Genomic DNA, 20,070 nt, shown 5'->3' on the forward strand with positions numbered 1-20,070 from the left:
AGAAATATTACTGAACTATACTGTTTACTATCATCAGGTTGCCTGTCATTATGCACACATGGAACTAGGGAGCAAACAGATAGGATTAACAGCCATGTCTCAAATCTTCAAATGTACAATGGAGAATGAGAAAAAAAGATTCATTCAAGCACAACAGAACTCATAAATCCCTATAATAATTTGCAATGCTATAATAAATTTCAGAGGAAATTCAGTGCAGACTGGCTCAAGATGACAATATATTACCAAAGGTGATATTTTTATAGCTTAGAAGAAAATTTCAAGGCAAGCATGCTAAAAAATAAAATATGTTGCAAGAAAAATATATCATGTCATAGGAAATGTTTTTCACTAAAGCATCATAAAAGTGATTTTTCTTCTTCTTCTTCTTCTCTCATTTATCCTATCTTCTCATATCCTAGAGGTTGGTATTCTAGTTTTTTAATCTCTGCCACATTTTCCTTACATAACATTTTATTCCTCTATGCAGTATAACGATTAAGTATTTATAAAATGTTTGTCTAAAGTGCCTCACATATATTATTAATTAGCCCTTGAAGAAACCTATAAAGTAGACCAGTTTGGTTTTCTTGTGGCTCCCTATTGCAATAATTAGGTAACTCAGTTATGTCCAAAATAAATCAAACTGTATCAAGGTCAGGTCACATTTACATATTGATATATACTTAGAAGAGTATATACAATTGTATTGTGCTTAATCATAAATGAAAATTGATAATCATTCCTAGTCATATTTGATCTTGAAGCTTTCAGGAGATATATAAAGATTTGGATTATAAACATTGGAAACAAGGACGTTATGAAAGATACATGTATGCTGTATAAAAACGTATGCAACGGAAAACTGTAAAATCATATATAAATCTTGTTACCTTTTTACACATTAAGCCAGAAAAGTCTGTGAAGAATAACAAAATTAATCAAATATATGATACAAGATGTAAAATATTAGAAAAATTTCAAATACATAAGAAAGTGGGAATAAAAACAATGCTTGGATATACAGTAATAACACTTAGGAGCTAAATAAAGATGACAGAAGCTAATAAAAATAACAAAAGAACAGACTTGTGCAAATTGGACTTCAGGAGAAAAAACATCTATATCATACTGAATTATGCTAAAGTTGTTATATAAAAGGTGGTACTTTTGTTTACCCACAGAATAACAGCAGGGATTTTGGAGGTCTTCTAATCCACCCCCACCATCCGCGTGCTCAAATAGAAAATCCTATCCCATTTCAGACAAATGGTTGTCTAATCTTTTCCTAAAAACCTCTAGGGTTGGAATACGTACCACTTCTGGAAGAAGGTTGTTCCACTGATTAATTGTTTGGTCAGGAAATTTCTCCTTAGTTCTAGGTTGGTTTTCTCTTTGATTAGTTTCCATCCTTTGCTTCTTGTTCTGCCTTCTGGTGCTTTGAAGAATAGTTGATCCCCCACTTCTTTATAGTAGCTCTTAGATATTAGAACATTGCTATCATGTCATTGCTATCTTAGTCCTTATTTTAATTAAACCAGACATTCTTGCAACTGTTCTTCATATGATTTATCCTCCAGTCTCCTAATCATCTTTATTCTTCTTCTCTTCACTTTTTCTGGAATCTCAACATCTTTTTTATATCACGGTGACCAAAACTGGATGCAATATTCCAAATGTGGTCTTACCAAGGCATTATAAAGTGATACTAACCGTTTATGTGCTCTTGATTCTATCCCTTTATTAATGCAGCCTAGGACTGCATTGGATTTTTTGTAGCTAGAGTACACTACTAGCTCATATTTAAGTAATTGTTCACTAGGACTCCAAGATCCTTCTCACAGTTACTACTGTTGATACAGGCACCACCTATTCTATACCTGAGCATTTAGTTTTTGTTGCCTAAATGTAGAACCTTACTTTTCTCACCATTGAATTTCATTTTATTAGATAGGGCCCAGTGTTCAAGTCTGTTGAAATCCTTCTATACATTGTATATAGTATATATTCTGGATTGGCTATTCCTACTAGCTCAGTGTCACCTGCAAATTTGATGAGTTCCCTTTCATTCATTCATTCATTCATTCATTCATTCATTCATTCATTCATTCATTCATTCATTCATTCATTTAATAGATTTATAGGCCGCCCAATCCTGGAGGACTCTGGGCGGCTTACAGAAAGAAACAAATCTTAAAAAATATAAAGAATTAAAAGAACAAAGAAAATAGATTAAAACCACATCATACACCCACTCTGGTCGGGGCTGGACCTCAGTCATGAGGTCAGCCCCCAGGCCTGCTGGAATAGCCAGGTTTTAGTAGCCTTTCAGAAGGCCATGAGAGTGGGCAGGGTCCGGATCTCAGGGGGAAGTTTGTTCCATAGGGTTGGAGCGGCTACAGAGAAGGCCCTCCTCTGGGGAGCTGCCAGCCGACATTGCCTGGCTGATGGCACCCAAAGAAGGCCCACCCTGTGCGATCTTATCGGCCATTGGGAGGTATGCGGCTGTAGGCGGTCTCGCAGGTATCGAGGTCCTAAGCCATATAAAGGTAATGACCGGCACCTTGAATCGTGTTCGGAGACCAATAGGAAGCCAGTGCAGCTCACGGAGGATAGGTGTAACATGGGTGTATCTTGGTACACCCAGTATCGCTCGCGCGGCTGCGTTCTGGACTAGTTTTCAGGGGCAGCCCCATGTAAAGCGCATTACAGTAGTCGAGTCTTGAGGTGGCATGAGTGACTGTTTGAAGTGCCTCCCAATCCAAATAGGGCTGCAACTGATGCACCAGGTGAACCTGGGCAAAGGCCCCCCTGGCACAGCCGACAGATGATGTTCTAGTGTCAGCTGCAGATCCAGGAGGACCCCCAAGTTGCGGGCCCTCTCTGAGGGATGTAAATTTTCACCCTCCAGGATTAGGGATGGACTATCTGGGCTGTCCTTTTGGGGCAACATTCACAGCCACTCGGTCTTGTCAGGATTGAGTGCGAGTTTGTTCACTCCCATCCAGATCCTGACAGCTTCCAGGCACTGGCACATCACATCCACCGCTACACTGAGCTGGCACGGGGCGGAGAGATACAGTTGTGTATCATCCGCATATTGATGGTATTTAATCCCGTGCCGGCGAATGATCTCACCACCACTTCCTTCAAAGGTTGCGGGAACGATCCCTCCATTCGTCATCATCTGGAGCCAGCCTCGTGTTACCTCCCTTCTGGTCGCGACTAACCAAGAGGGACATGGGTCCAGTAAACAGGTGGAGGTGCTCATCACTCCCATGGCCTTGTCCACTTCTTCAGGGGTGACAAGCTGGAACTCATTCCAAGAAATCTGATCAAGACCCTCCCTCAGTATCTCCGCTGGTACTGTCCAAGTGGAGTCCAGGTCTGCCCGAATCTGAGTGATTTTGTCCGACAGAAACTGAACGAACTCTTCAGCCCTTCCCTGTAAGGGTTCCCCCACGTCCTCATCCTTCAAGAGGGAGTGGGTTATCCTAAACAGGGCGGCTGGGTGAGATTCTGCAGATGCAATAAGAGCTGAAAAATGTGTACATTTTGCTGCCCGTATCGCCACTAAAAAAGTCCTAATGAAGGCTCTTAATAGTGTTCAGTCGGATTCGGAGTTGCTAGCCCTCCAGCGTCGCTCTAGGCATCTCTTTTGGCGCTTCATCTCCAGGAGTTCCTCAGTAAACCAAGGTGCCCTCCTGGATCCACTGCCACGGAGAGGTCACAAAGGTGCAATCTGATCCAGCGCCTCCGCCGCTACAGTATTCCAGGTGGCGACCAAGGACTCTGTCGGATTGTGGGCAAGGGAGTCAGGTATCACTCCAAGCTCCTTCTGAAATCCCAGCGGGTCCATCAGGCACCTGGGGCGGAACCATTTAGTTGGTTCCACCTCCCTGCAATGGGGGAGTAGCTTCCTAAAGTCAAGCCTCATCCAGGAGTGATCTGACCATGACAAGGGCGAGATCTCTATTCCCCTTAATTCAAGATCACGTCTCCACATTCTCTCCCGAGAGAAATACGAGGTCGAGCGTGTGTCCCATCTATGAGTCGGACCCTGAATTACCTGGGTCAAGTCCATGGTTGTCATGGAAGCCATGAACTCCTGAGCCCCATCAGAGTGTTTGCCTAGAGATGGTAGGTTGAAGTCCCCCAGTACAATTAGTCTGGGGAACTCAACTGCCACCCCAGCTACTGTCTCTAGGAGCGCAGGCAGGGCTGTTGCGACGCAGCTGGGAGGTAGGTACGTCAAGAACAAGCCCACTTGAACCCCTAGGACCAACTGCAAGAGAAGAGACTCACACCCCACAATCTCTGGAGCAAGGAAATAATGACCTTCGGATAACAACTGCCACTCCCCCACCCCTTCTTTGATGTTGTGGTTGGTGGAGCACCTGAAACCCCTCTGGGCACATTTCTGAGAGGGGGACTCCTCCTTCATGGCCCAGCCAGGCCTCAGTAATAAATGCCAGGTCTGCCCCCTCATCTAATATTAAGTCCCGGACAAGGGGAGCTTTATGGATCACAGACCTGGCATTTAGCAGCAGCAACCTGAGACCAGGGCCCTGACTTCTCTTGTCACCAGGTCCTTGAGTTGAGCTTCCAGGGCCGGAAGAAGGGATCGCTGTGATGTAGCGAACCCTCCTTCCCCGGGAATGGCTAGCCCTGTAGCTCCCATCATACCTGCCCCTCCCGGTTATGTCCGAGATGCTCCGGCTCACCCCCATCCCCGTAGACCCCTCCTCTCCTCCCACAGCCCCCATTCGTACCATTCATTCTAGGATGAGAGGCGGATCTGGGCCCCCATCCACTTCTGCTTCTGCACTCAGTGGAGGGGGCTCCAGGCCGCACTCTCGGTCCTCTCATGTATACCGCACAAGCATTCTCCTCATACATACCCCACTGTAATCGTTTCCCCTTGTCTAAATCATTTATGAAGATATTGAAGAATGTTTAGCCTTAGAAAGAATCTTAAGGTAAACCACCAGTGGTGGGTTTCAAAAATTGTTCGAACCTACTATGTGGGTGTGGCCTCCTTTGTGGGAGTGGCTTGCCACCCATGTGACCGGATGGGAGTGGCTTGCCATCCATGTGACTGGATATGAAGATGCCGACGACACTTGTCAGAACCACCTTAAATTACCTCACACACAGCACTGGCATGCATAAGAATAAGATGTAAACTTCTTTTTTAAAAGGCATCTTTGGTTTGCGTTAAAACAACTTCAACACACGCAATGTTCTGATTGCACCACAAACGCAGTAGTCATCCTTACCTTTCACAGAGGCACTGAGTTTTATAAATATGAGCATGATAATGTAGAATAATCATATCCAAGGACCAGTGGTGGGTTTCAAAAAATTTTGGAACCTCTTCTGTAGGTTTGGCTTGCTTTCCGGGTCCACTGGTGGAACCTCTTCTAACCAGTTCGGTAGATTTGACGAACCGGTTCTACCGAATAGGTGTGAACTGGTAGGAACCCACCTCTGTACCCCACTCCATACATCCTTCCATGTAGATACAGTTCCATTAAGGACTTTGAGTGCACACTGACACGTTGAGTACAATTGGTCAGCCAGTCATGAATCCATTTGGTGGTGATGCTGTTTATCCCATACTTTTCTATCTTATCAGATAATAAATTGTGGTCTACTTTATCAAATGCTTTACTGAAGTCTAAGTATATTATATTATCTGCAGCATTTCACCATTCCACTAATGTTGTCACTTTGTCAAAGAATGCAATAAGATTTGTCTGGCATGATCTGTTTTTGACAAACCCATGTTGGCTTCTGGTTATGATTGTGCTTGCAACTATGTGTTTGTAGATTTGTTGCTTGATTATCTTTTCCAGAATCTTCCCAGGTATTGATTTCAGGTGGATAGGTCTGTAGATTCCTGGTTTTATATTATACCCCAGTGCTTCAGGATCTTTAAAAGACATGGTTCAGTGGTTCTGAGATCATGTCTTCCAGTTCCCTTAAAACCTTGGGGTGTAACCCATCTGGTTGATTTAAACTCATCTAGAATGGATAGGGATTGTTTTACCATTTTCTTGCTTATTTTGACTTGCATTCCTAATCTGCATTTTACTGAGGTTTTTTAATAGGTTGGCCTTTTTTTCTTTTTGTGTAAAGACAGATGTACAAAAATGAGTTAAGCAGTTCTGCTTTCTCCCTGCTCTTCCTCATCTTCTTGCCATTTTCTCCCACTAATGGACCAATCATTTCCTTTCCCTCCCTTGTTTTTTTATACATATGTTTTCCCTGTTTCCTATACACATGTAGACACTCTGGATTGATGTGCCCTGTCATCTGCTCCAAAGAAGCCCTTCTCCTTCTCCTTTGAGAAGAGAAGCAAGCAGAGGAAAGTCCTTTTCAGTGAAAGACATATTCTACTAACTTTTTAAAACATGAAAATAACTGAGAGCAAAGTACAGCCGCTTACCTAATAACAGAGCATTTGAATGGACACATTTCTAGATAATAATTTGCATTCATAACTTTCCATTTCCAGATAAACTGTTGTCCATCTTGAACAGAAAATTAGGAAACATAATGCAGAACTATGCCAATAGCATAGCCCCTGGTGGTCTTCAAGAAGAAGATTTACATGTTTCTCCCGAACTCTTATATTTACTAAACCATTTGTCTTTCAATTTCTAATGGGGGCCAAACCAATTTCATCAAAATCTAAAATAATTTCACTCTACCCCAGTAATTCCCATCTGTGTGAAGAATGTTTTAAACTGAAATGGAAAACCAAACATTTTAAAGAAAGATTTTCTGTTATTAACATTTCATAACTTTCAGAAACAGCACATAATTGCTCAGATTATCGAACCCTAAAAGAATAATTTAAAAATGCATTAGTGGTAGTGTGAATCAGTTTTTAGTGCGGAGGAATGTTAAGCTTAATGCATTTGTAACTAAGATTTTAAGATCTTGTGATCCTGAAGTATTTGCATTTACTAGGAACTAACTTTGGTTATTATTATTTTTTTAGTTTTATACTGGAGCGATCATTTAGTGAACATATCAAAATGATTAATAAACATGAGCAATGTACAAGTTATAGATTCAAAATCAACAATAACATAAATACATTTCCATTATTTCTTGACTTTGCTGAACCACAAGGTTAGTTTCTATTTGTATCTTGTTCATTTTATATATTGACTTCTTCTCACCTGGATATGTTGGCTGGAATACTGAGAATAAAAAACTTAAATTTATATACTGCTTCACAGCTTTACAGGCTGTCTCTAAGCAGTTTACAGAGTCAGCATATTGCCCCCAACAATCTAGCTGCATTCTAACCACTGTGCCACTGTGACTCTTAGATATAGATGTATACAGGGATGGGCTGTTGGGGGTTTGCATGAGTTCGGGTGATCCTCTAGCTAGGATTCTGTCCAGTTCAGTGAACCCCCAAATCCCAGACGCTTGAGGAAAACCTCCAGAGCCTGGGGAGGGCAAAAAACACACCCCCCACCGTGATACAGGAAGCCAACTAGGCCACACCCACCATGGCCATACCCACCCAGCAATGGGCAGCGAACCCGTTGCTGTAATTTTTCAAGCCTGCCCCTGAATGTATAGATTGATGTAGATGTATAGATAGAAGTAGATATAGATATAGATCAATGATGGTGAACCTTTTAGGCACCAAGTGCCAAAAGTACATGCGCGAGCCCAAACAGCAAGGCGTGGGTGCAGGCGCCTGCACCCCCCCAAGCATGCACAGCAAAAACTCAAAGATCAGCTGGCCAGCAGGAGGCGCATGTGCATGCATGGCATAGACCTGAAACAGAGCTTGGGCTCTGTGGGCCACCTCTCGTACGGGTGCCATACGTTCACCACCAATGATCTATTTCAGTAAAAAGATTGTTCACTTGATTTTTTGGGGGTGGGGTTGCAGGATTTTTGGATGTTTTTAACCTATTAGCTGCATTGGTTGTATGCTCTGGTATGCTCCACATTTTGTTTACACATTTGTTCAGAGTTGCAGTCGAAGTAAAGGAAATGTCACGGACATGGAAGCCATCTCCAGATGGGATGGAAGATTGACTTGATAACTGGTGTCTGCAAGAATTTGTCAGAGAATATCAAATTAAGCCATCCTGCCTGCTAGAATGCTGTGATAGTAAGGTTTCTTTTAAAGCGGAGGTACCCTGCCAAGCAAATTACATTAGCTATTGTTGAGTAGAAAGCATCGATTTGATCTCTCATTGTTGGATTCCAAGGATAACATTCTGAAGTTTGAATATCCTATTCTAAACCTGATTACAGCACTTCTGAGAATCTCCTCAATTGCTATTTGGAAGATGGGGAGTTTCTCAGTCGTGATGTTATTCAGCTTTCCTCCTGATCCAACATGTTACTAAACAAAGGAAACTGGATAAGCTATAGTGATTTCCAGATAAAATTGCTGAAAATTACAATTACGATTGATTCCCAATATTGTCTGAGCGAGGTGAAATTTCAGACCTGCAATGCTTTTGTGTGATTGAGTTCAATATAGTCAGAATGCTTTAAAATATGTCTATTGAATTAAAACCTACAAGCTGAATATCCATGTAAATATACAAAATACCCAGGATTCCCTTGTCTTAAATAACATTAAAATGTTTTCATATATCTCTGATGTACATTAATGATTTCTCCTGAATATGAGCTAACACTTAAATTGCAACACATTTTAATTGTTAATTCATTGTTAAAGGAAAATTTTCTAGGCTATATCACATACACGACTCAGCTAAGGATTCAAGTAATGGTCGGTTGACTATTTTATGACAACTTAGAAGCAATAAATAATTTCCTATTTTAATTTAAAATCATACAGTGAATCAAGGTGTTTATTGTTTTCTGAAACAGGCCAAGATACGAACAATGGTAAAGCAACATTGCAACATATCCAATGCATCTTTTGTTGTAATAGCTTTAAACACATAACACAAAGATCTGAAAAATCTTACTGGCTAATATAAGCTGAAGGAATTGAATATTTGAATTGAAACAAATAAGTTCCCAATTCTCAGCAACAATACTAATCCCATCAATCCACATCTGGACACAAATACCAAATACCCGTCTATTGGTCCCAAGTCTGCTTTGTGCCTTCTCTTAATTTCATACCTCCTTCTGCTCTTCTCCGTACTACATCCAAATTTTGTATTCTATTAGTTTCACAGTCTGATATCATCAATATTTCCCATGGAAATGTTGCCATATATTCATGGTCTAAAAGAACATCTGTGTGTTTGCATCCTCCAGATGTATTTGGATTTCAACTGCTGGCAGTCCTGAAGAGGAGGCCTAACTGAGAAAATGAAAGAGATGGGTTACAATATTGTTTTATTTTCGGCTCTTGTACTTTCACATTATAGCAAGGAAGTGTATTATTCAACCATAGAACTGAAAAATTAAATTGTTGTTAGAATTCTAGAGAATTTCAATTATTGGATAAAGAAACAATAATAATATTTTATGGTGACATCTGGAGCTCTATTTAATCCAATTGGCATTGAGAAAATGACCACTTGTCAATTGCAAAAGGCAGCTTTACTTGGAACAGCTTCCAACCTGTGATAATAGCCATCAAACAACATCAGCCTATCCAGGTCCTTGGGAAGGACTCAATAGATGACAAAATGCCAAATCCAGTCTAAACAACTGTTTGACTGTGCAAGAAACAACAACAACAACAATAATAATAATATAAAAATTATAAAAAATATAAAATTATAAAAAATATAAAATTATAAAAAATATAAAATTATAAAAAATATAAAATTATAAAAAATATAAAAAATATAAAAAATATAAAAAATATAAAATATATAAAAAATATAAAAGATATAAAAGATATAAAAAATATAAAAAATATAAAAATATAAAAAATATAAAAAATATGAAAATTATGAAAATTATGAAAATTATAAAAATTATAAAAATTATGAAAATTATGAAAATTATGAAAATTATGAAAATTATGAAAATTATGAAAATTAATTATAAAATTATAAAAAGTATAAAAAGTATAAAAATTATAAAAAATTATAAAAAGTATAAAAATTATAAAAATTATAAAAATTATAAAAATTATAAAAATTATAAAAATTATAAAAAATTATAAAAAATTATAAAAAATTATAAAAAATTATAAAAATCGCAAAATACCAGGACTTAAAAATCGAAATTAAATGACTATGGTACAAACCAGCAGTGGTAATTCCAGTGGTAATTGGCACACTGGGTGCTATTCCAAAAGCACTGGAATTACATTTGAAACAGTTAAAAATTGACAAAATCACCATCAGTCAAATGCAAAAAGCCGCACTGCTTGGATCTGCACACATATTACGAAAATACGTTACAACGTCCTAGGCCCCTGGGTGGGGCCCAACTAGTAACCAATGCCAAAACCGGCGAAACAACTGGCCGCTGTGATACAATTGTATAATAATAATAATCTTATGTTTCTTTTATTTTTGCAGTGAGACTCCATGACAGCATATCAGAAGAGGCACACCATTATTTGATATTTGACCTGTAAGTAATTACAGAAAACATTTTCATATACATGTTGAGAGTTCCACAAAATAAAAAGATTATAGACACAAACATGCATGCCTACTTCATTTTTCATAGGGTGTTTTTTTCCAGGGAATTTCATGTTGCATATTGGATCCTTTGCTGTGTGTGATTTGTACGCACTGTTTCTTGTTGTTCTGTTACCATCTTCCAAAAAACAGGTTAGTGCTACAAAAAACATTAGCTCCCAATTGATGAGAAACCGTAAAGTACCATAAAGGTGTTATTCAATCAAGTTTGGCTGCCTAGTGATGGCAGCTATGAAGTTTTCTTAGTAGTGATGAGGAAGTGGTTGCCATAGACTTTTTCTGGGATGGTTTTTCAACTTTCCAGACTATCAGTTATGAGTCAAGTGATGTACATCATGGACAACCATTTAAAATCTATCCTCTGTTTCTACTTTGAGATGGTGACACTCCTTCTTAGAAACTTTGGCCCTGTAGCTTGTGCTTCATTCTGATCAGAAAGTAGTAAATAAGGGGTTTAGAAGTTAGAGCTGTTTCCTGCAGTAGCTAATAAAAACACACAATGCAACTATTCCATCTCTTGTTCCTTGAGGCATTTCCCATCGTTAAAAAAAGATGGAAAATGGAGTAGGATAATCTATGATGATCCCAAATGGAGAATGGCAACATCTGGAATTTTCATCAACTCATGAAATGATTGCATTTAAGTGCCCCCTTATGAGGCATGCAGCTTTAATAGAATTGCCATTGCTCTTTATGCAGATCAGTCCTTCAAAGTTATTAGAGCAAAAATTAGCATCTTTAACATGGAGTCCCTGGAGAACCAGCTGCTCTTGCACTGTTCTCTCCATTTTTATTAGATCCTGCCTGCTGTTTCAGCTTAGATTCATTACTGTAAAATTCACATAATCAAAACAGCTATTTTATTCTAACCTTTCTTCCCAGAAGCTTGCTTTCTTTTTTCCTGCCTCTATCAAGAGAGCAAGATTGGGATGGAAATGGGGTCTTTCAATTCCAAGAAGGTATGCAATTAGACAAGCAAGAAACAGTTGGCAAACTCTAGGAAGAAGTAGATGCTCTGTAAGCCAAGAAGAGATGCCATATAGTTCAAGACTTTAAGATTACAAGGGTACAATGAAACAGACCAGTTTGTAAACTGCTTGTGGCAGTGTTTCCCAAACATGGCAACTTTAAAACTCATGCTGGCTGAGGAATTCTGGGAGTTGAAGCCACATATCTTAATACAATAGACTTATATACCACATCATAGTGCTTTACAGCCCTCTCTAAGTGGTTTTATAGAATCAGCATATCGCCCCCAACAGTCTGGGTCCTCATTTTACTGACCTCAAAAAGATGGAACCTTGAGCTGATCAGGATTGAACCCCAGTCTGTGGCACAGTTTTCCTGCAATACTGCATTCTAATCACCGCACCATCAAGGCTTAGCATCATGTTACCAAGGATGGGAAAAACTGGTTTAGGGAATGAAAAACCTAATAACTTACTTACAGATAACAGAGGATAGAATTTGTGGTGCTGAAAGGCAATTGCCCTCTCCATAAATGGCAGACACTATGCAAATAAAACAAAATGTATACTTGATGGAAATCTCATTCATGCATAAAAGAAAGATGAAGTTATATTTGACAAATGTATGAATTAGGATTATACTCCTTCAAACTATGTTCATTGAAGAAGAAGAATTCAAAATCCATAGACATTCCTCTTTTTTCCCAGCAATGAAGATATTTCTCCCATATCCCAGAGAATCTCCACTTCCTGTCATGTTCTGTTATATTGTTCTGACTGCAACACTGATTACATCTAATAATCTAATATTTGTAGGAGGGGTGGGTTGCTGTCAGTGTTACTGCTGGTGCGGTGTGTGCTGTTGCCTGTAAATAGGTCTGCACCAGTGGTGGGATTCAAATAATTTAACAACCGGTTCTCTACCCTAATGATTTCTTCCAACAACCAGTTCACCAAACTGCTCAGAAAGTTAACAACCAGTTCTCCTGAAGTAGTGCGAACTGGCTGAATCCCACCACTGGTCTGTGCATGTGCAGAACATTTAAAAAATGCCAAAGAAACATGCTGTGGCAACCAGAGAACTGGTTTGGAGGTGTGGCCAGCCTGGGTCGCTGCCCGTTCTGCAAATATTCCACTACCGATTCGCCTGAACTGGTGCGAACTGGTAGCAACTCACTTCTGATTTGTACACCGCCAGGATTCATTCTCTTAATGGTTATTCTTGTGACACCTATGTAATTTTATTTCTCTAACTTTTGCTTTAATATTGGTAGAATATGTAGTACATTGAGATCATGTTTTTATCATTAGCAGAACAGAATAACAGAGTTGGAAGGGACATTGGAGGTCTTCTAGTCTAACCTCCTGCTCAAGCAGGAGACCCTATACCAAGGCTGTCCAACCTCCAAGGCTCATTAGTTTTATTACAATTTTTATTTGTTGTCTCAAAATTTGTCATCTTTTTGAATTAGTGTATGGCCAGATTGATTGAATGATTGATTTACCCCAGCCCGCATTCTCTCAACTCTAAAGAACCCAAGTACGCCCCTCACCCCGCTTGATTGGGCATCTGCCATTCTTTATCCAAATGTCAAGCTGTAATTACCCTTCAAAGCTTTAACTTTTCACAGTGTTTTTATTCAGTGCATTCAACAAACCCCATTAATGTTCATTCACCTTTATTGGTTGCACACATGTATTATATTCACTCATTTCCAGGAAAGCTCCTGCCCTTGAGGGAATATCTAGCTTTAATTCATGCTTTTAAAAAATCCTATTTAACTTCATTTTGCTGATCTCAAAAAGTATCCAGGCAGATTAGAAAGTAAAACTATTCTGAGCAGCTTTTCTGTTTTGCCATTCATTATAGTTTTGCATGTGCATAAAACAGACCTGTTAATCTAGCATGGCATGCAGTCTTTTTTTTTTAAGGCCCCTATTCTTATAACCTATCTTACCATGGATATGGCTAATTACAATATCCTTCAGACATGTATTTATATATTAATATCATGCTTTATCAAACATATACCTATTTCATAGTTGCTAGTTTATTACGGCATTACAGGTAGTCTTCAATTTATAAGCACAATTGGGCCTCAAATGTCTGTTGCTAAGTGAAACATTGGCTAAGTGAGTTTTGCTCATTTTACGACTTTTCTTGCCACAGTTGTTAAGTGAATCATTGTAGTTCTTAAGTTAGTAACATGGTTGTTAAGTGAATCTGGCTTCTCCATTGAATTTGCTGGTCAGAAGGTTATGAAAGGTGATCCCATGACCCTGGGAAACTGCAACCATTATAAACATGAGTCAGTTGCAAAGCATCTGAATTTTGATCACGTGTCCACGGGGATGTGGCAACAGTTGTATGTGTAAAAAATGGTCATAAGTCACTTTTTTCAGAGCCGCTGTAACTTTAAATAGTCACTGAATGAACTGTTGTAAATCCAGGACTACCTGTATATAAGTGAACAAAAAACTATGGTAATACGTTGTTCCCTATAGTTAATCACTAAATTGAAAAAAAATCAAACCCCAATATATATGAGCATGGATTTAGGTCAGAATAACCATACTGTGTTAAGACCTGATATGGGTTAAGATTGACAGGGTTCATCATGAGATTAGGAGAACAGAGTGATCCCACTATCCTCTACAATTCAGCCTACATCAACTAAACTCTTTATGTCTTGTACTTACCTAAATTTGGGTCAAGGCCCTTACATAGTACATGTGATTGTTTGGGGTTGTCAATCAATGGAAGCTGATTCTCCTTTCCTTTCTTTTCAGTGTAACTGGAGGGGAGCTGTTTGAAGACATTGTTGCCAGAGAATACTATAGTGAAGCAGATGCTAGGTAGGTACTGGAAGGTAACAAGTAACAAACTAAGACAATGTTTTCCAACTTTGGCAATTTTAAGATTGGTTGATTTAAGATTGGTGGAACTTTCAGAATTCCCTTGTTAGCAGGCAGGCTGACAAATTCTGGGAGTTGAAGTCCACATATTTTAAAGTTGCTACGGCTGAAAAACACTTGTCTAGAAAAAACTGGTTTCTAAATTTTCTATCTGGAATTGATAGGCCAGAAGGATGAAAACATTATTTTTTTCACTTATAAAATTTATTTTCAGCTCTTTGCTCTGTTAAGTCTGCCTGCTTTTTCTGTTAGGACTACATTTCAACTATTAGTGTACTGGGGCTTTATTATTATTATTTTCTTTTTAGAATAGTGACAATCTGTGATGCTGTGTATCTCCAAGCTTTGATTTCACTGAAACAAGAGAAAAAATATTGTTTGTAATCACAGGTGGGCAAAGGCTTAATGGGGATTCAGATAGTTACAGGTGATTACCATGTTTTGTGGTCAAGATAATACAAGGGATCACACATTGTGCTGTACTGCGGGTTTATTAAATGAGTTCACATAATATATTTATTATAATGTATGATTTATACAAAATAAACCAGGTTTACATAACATGTTAAACTGAACTCAACAAAGCTATACAATACATGACACAATCTGTGAACCCATCATAACTAAATTGCAACTGAGATCAGTGGTCTTCAGCCTTCCCTTGAAAAAGGAAAATCCTCTAAGCCAAAGGTCTGCTCCCTTTGATTTAGATAATCAAGAATAATGTATGCTTTTCAATCTCCCAAATAATGAATTTCCTTTTCAGTTCAGTTCCATTTTTATGGTACTTAATTTGTATCTGAATTTTCAATTTAAATTTGACCATTTAAAATTCAATGTAATGCTGACATAGGTGGCTATTGGGCCTTTGTGAGGTAATTGTTTCCTCCAATTTGTAAAGCAAATTCAAGGTGAGCTCTGCATCTAACGCAGAGGAGTTAATCCATGAGATTGCCTTGCAGAAGGTAAAAAATACCCAATTCAATGCATACAAATTTGCTGCAGGCTTGAAATTCAAACCCAGTTGCATTTTAGCATCTGTGAATCAAGTCATTTCATTTTAGAGGTGGCTCTTCTGTCTGTTCTGCCACCTGTATCTTTATGTTTCCTGCATGATGCCTATACCTCATCTAGCAACCCTGGTGAGATCTACCAACAAAATGGTTCTTATGGCTACCATATCAAATCTGCCAAATGTTAATGAGCACTAAATGATGCCAAATAGCAGGGCCTCCTCGCTGCTATCTCATTATCATCTGGAGTTTTACAGACCAGTAATGGTAACCCTCTTGGGATGGTCATGCCATCTAAAATCTTCATTTATGTGAGAAGGTTGCTTTTGCTATCACCTCATAAAGAAACCTCTAAGTTCTTTTTGTTTGTTTCTCACAGAAAGGAGCCTTAGTAACTCTAAAGATTCCCTGGTTGGTTTTCATTACACAGTCAGATTTCTCTTTGTTAAATAAAATTGTAATGAAAGCTTGTTCTGCTTGGCTCTCAGCAGAAAAGCACATAGGAAGATAGAAAATGAGAGGAGGAGTGAAGCATGAAATGGAGACCACTGAGAAACATTATCTCGGGCCATTACCCATAACTAGGAATATGACATAATGTGACAATGTTTTTTCTTCCTAGCCATTGTATTCAGCAGATCCTGGAAGCTGTCTTGCATTGTCATCAGATGGGTGTGGTGCATCGGGATTTAAAGGTAAAATATTTATACATTGTAAAATTGAAAGAACTTAAAAGCATTCCTCTGGTTAAACTTCCTTCACAAAACCTAGAGTGGAAGTGTAGTCCATGAAATAAAAATATTCTCTTGTTCATGTGCAATTTAAGCTGTTGATTTAAGCTGTTATGGCCTGGCACCTGGATATATATCGGCAGGACCACTTACTCATACCAGTAACAGCCCAACCAATTCAATCAAACAGAGAGGAACTGCTTCAGATTCCGGGCCTCTCTTTGCTAACATCTGAAAAGCTTGTAAAGAAATTCTTCTCTTGATTTTAGCAAGCCATCTTCATTTCCTATTTTTATCACTTATAGCTTTCTGTGTCGCTCCAGTTCTTTAATTGTTTTATAATTAGATTGATATTTTATTTGGCTTTATACCTTACATAAGCTGCCAGGAATCTCTGGACTGCAGTGGGTAATAAACAAACACCCTTATGCAATTGCCTACTGTTGAAGGATTTTTCCGTTTGAAAGGTTCTGTGAAAATTTAAGTCTTTTTAGCCATCATCCCATAAAAAAGTGGAGGTCTGACTTCTGACTTAAGGGGGGCAACCTTTTCCATAATGAGGAGGCTGTTACTGAAAAAGACATTGCTCAGTAACAAACTTCAGGGGCCAGGAGCCTCTGTAGTGCTCTCTCCAAGTAGACTGTATGAGGCAGGCAGAATCTCCCTGAAGTAGATTATCCAAAGCAGGGGTGTCAAACTCAATTTCATTGATGGTGGCATCAGGGTTGTGGTTGACCTCATGCGGGGGGGAGGGGAGATGCGGCTAGGGGGAGCAGGGCCAGGTTGATGTCACTCATGTTGAGGCACCTGTGGTGGTGTGTGAACTCTGCTAGTGAAAATGGAGCTCGGGAGGGCCACAAGCCAGAGCTCTGTTTTAGCTGGCAGAGGATTGCAGGAAGCCATCATGGCCAGAAATGGAGCTCAGGAGGGCCATGTGTGGTCTTCCTGAGCTCCATTTTTGCTGGCTGAGGCACTGCGGCTGATCCTTTGCTGTTTCCATGGTGGTCCTGTAGGCAAAATCTAAGCACCTTGTGATCCGAATTTGGCCCACTGGCCTTGAATTTGACACCTCTGGTCCAAAGTAAAGGAGGATTTAAGACTTAAACTACATTATAGTTAACAATCAGTACTTTCAGATTCAGATTCAGATTCAGAAGTTTATTTGTATGCTGCCCTTTTCCCTGGGGGGACTCAGGGTGGCTCACATCCGAAAGGGAAGAGGGAAACAGACTTTTACATATACGACAACACATAATTAAAAGAAAACACAACATTCATACCATTCAGGAGGGTGCAATCTTAGCCCCAGGCCTGGCGGGATAGCCAGATTCTAATGGCTGTGCGGAAGGTCTGGAGAGTGGTGAGGGTGCGAATCTCCACGGGGAGATCGTTCCATAGGGTCGGAGCTGCCACTGAGAAGGCCCTCCTCTGCGTGGTCGCCAGTCGGCATTGACCCGCAGATGGAACCCGGAGGAAGCCCAATCGGTGAGATCTAATGGGTCGTGTGGAGGTAATTGGCAGTAGGCGGTCTCTCAAGTACTTTGAATTGGGCTTGGAAGCTTTCTGGCAACTAATGCACCTGCTTCCCGGTCGGTGTGGTTCTATTGAATTGGTGGTCAGTAAATTGCAATCATATTCTGTTATCAACTGTAGCTTCTTGGTCAGCTCACCACCAGCCCCATGTAGAGCAAATTACAATAATCTAAGTCAGTGGTTCCCAAACTTGGCAACTTTAAGACTTGTGGACTTCAACTCCCAGAATTCTCCAGCCAGCTCTGCTGGCTGGAGAATTCTGGGAGTTGAAGTCCACAAGTCTTATAGTTGCCAAGTTTGGGAACCACTGATCTAAGTTAATAGTATCCATGTCAATAGTATTCTGACACATCATCATTATTCCCATAGAAGCCTTTACAGTATTTCTTTTTATGTTCTCTCACTTCAGTTTCAGCTCAAAGCATTTCTCACTTTTATTCTGAATTCCATTTGATTATTTTTTTTCTTAAATGATTTTTTATTCATTAAAATACTGCATTTTTCCCTGCCACTTTTAATCTTAATTTCTTTTCTCTCATTTGCAGCTTCCATTTTCTGTCTTAATACATTGTATGGCATGGTTCAACCTCTTTTTTTCCATCAATCTTTCTGTACATTGTTTCTCATCCACAGCCTCTTCTCTTCATCTTTTTAAATGTTCTTGCATTGTTTTTGTTCATTAGCCTTCCTATTAAAATATATATTTATTGCTCTCTCCACATTTCCCAGAAATATAGATTTGTCATCTTAGAGATGTAAATGGCTGTGATTGGACCAGTTCGGGTGAACCGGATGTTAATTTTAATCTGGTTCATCAAACCGGTAGTTGAAAGAACTGGCTGACCCTACCTACCCATCCCCTCCCCTCCCAGGACTCTCCACGCAGCCCATTTTGAATGGCAGGTAAATGCAGGGCCCACACGGAGGCTCTGGGAGGGTGAAAAAAGGGGCTACTGGAAATGGGACCGTTTTTGGCCTCTTGAGGGCCTCTGGAGCCTGGGAGGCCATTTTCCCCCTCACGGAGGCTCAAGGAAAGCCTCCAGAGCCTGGGGAGGGTGAAAAAGCCCCTCTCCCCACCGTGGTGCAGGAAGATAACTAGGCCACACCCCCATGGCCATGGCCATGGCACCCAGCAACTGGGCAGAGAACCGCTTGCTAAAAAATTTCAATCCCACCCCTGGATGTGAAGGTGTGCCAAGTTTAGTGTTCTGTTTATTACACTTTTGCATCTCAGTCACAGGAGAAAAGTGGGAGCTTTTTTCCTTTGCATTTTTATTGTTCCCTTCTCTCTTTTTTTCTCTTAAAGCCAGAGAACCTCTTACTGGCCTCCAAACTGAAGGGAGCTGCTGTTAAACTAGCTGACTTTGGTCTTGCTATTGAAGTGGAAGGAGAACAGCAGGCCTGGTTTGGTGAGTAGAAGAAAACTGGGCTTACAGAGGTTCCATTTTGTGTCTGTATGTAACTAGGCAAAATACATTTCTCTCTCTCAGTAAAATGAAGCAGGGCGTTAATCCTGCACTACTGTGAATTGGTATTTTTCTACAACTAAAAATGATAAATTAATACTTTCCTCTGGTTGTTGTATTTTCCCCCTTCTTACTCCATTTTAGTTTGTATTCATGTTTATTCTTGTTAAAACTTTCAATAAAGTTAGAATGAAGAAAGAAAGAATAAAGAATAAAGTTAGAATAAAGAAAGAATGTAAACTGGTATAAAGCTGAAGCCAGCAAGTCAAGAATCAATACCTCCAAGTCTGGGAAGAGCCAAATCTCAATCACCCAATGCCACCAAGCAAACCACCATGTATCTGTTAATTTGACAAAGCCAGGATGAAGAATCCAACAGTTTCAATACTGAAGTACACTGTATATGTGTAAAAGCTATTTATTCTCTGCTCTGAGAGGGTCAATCAGCTGCTGTGTTTAAAGCTTTATTCTGGCCAGGTCATTCCTAAGCATCTTCTGCTAGGTCAAGTTAAAGGATTAAACTTCTGGAGAGATGTGCTTATTTACAACACGTCAGATGTATGAGAATCGCATATTGCTGAAATAGTCTGTATTCTAAAACTAATTACTTCAATGGAGTTTCTGTTTTGAAAAAAGTCAACCACCCTGATTTAGACTAAGTGCTTTAATTTTAAAGGGATCACAGAAACAAATATGTTCAGTGTGGCCGTATCAGTCTTCCCCAGTGGCATTTATTTAGATATTTCTTTCTGTGCCTTTGTGTGCATAATATTATACAATATTAAAGTTAGCTACCACTCCAGTTGAGAGAA

General features: G+C 39.5%; 1 protein-coding gene across 5 annotated transcripts in view; it reads left to right on the forward strand.

Moving 5' to 3' along the window:
* Nucleotides 1-20,070, forward strand: part of CAMK2A (calcium/calmodulin dependent protein kinase II alpha) — a 162,945-nt gene that overhangs the window by 99,949 nt on the left and 42,926 nt on the right. For all 5 annotated transcript variants that reach the window (XM_087709455.1, XM_087709454.1, XM_087709451.1 and 2 more), the window contains exons 4-7: nt 10,506-10,560; nt 14,390-14,455; nt 16,151-16,223; nt 19,099-19,201. In XM_087709455.1, coding sequence (XP_087565581.1) covers nt 10,506-10,560; nt 14,390-14,455; nt 16,151-16,223; nt 19,099-19,201 — 297 coding nt within the window. The remainder of the gene's footprint in view (nt 1-10,505; nt 10,561-14,389; nt 14,456-16,150; nt 16,224-19,098; nt 19,202-20,070) is intronic.

Source organism: Thamnophis sirtalis, unplaced genomic scaffold (assembly GCF_051295495.1).
Source record: "Thamnophis sirtalis isolate CommonGarterSnake01/CBP01778 unplaced genomic scaffold, rThaSir2_p1.2 scaffold_3, whole genome shotgun sequence".
In the NCBI taxonomy this organism is placed as follows: Eukaryota; Metazoa; Chordata; class Lepidosauria; order Squamata; family Natricidae; genus Thamnophis; species Thamnophis sirtalis.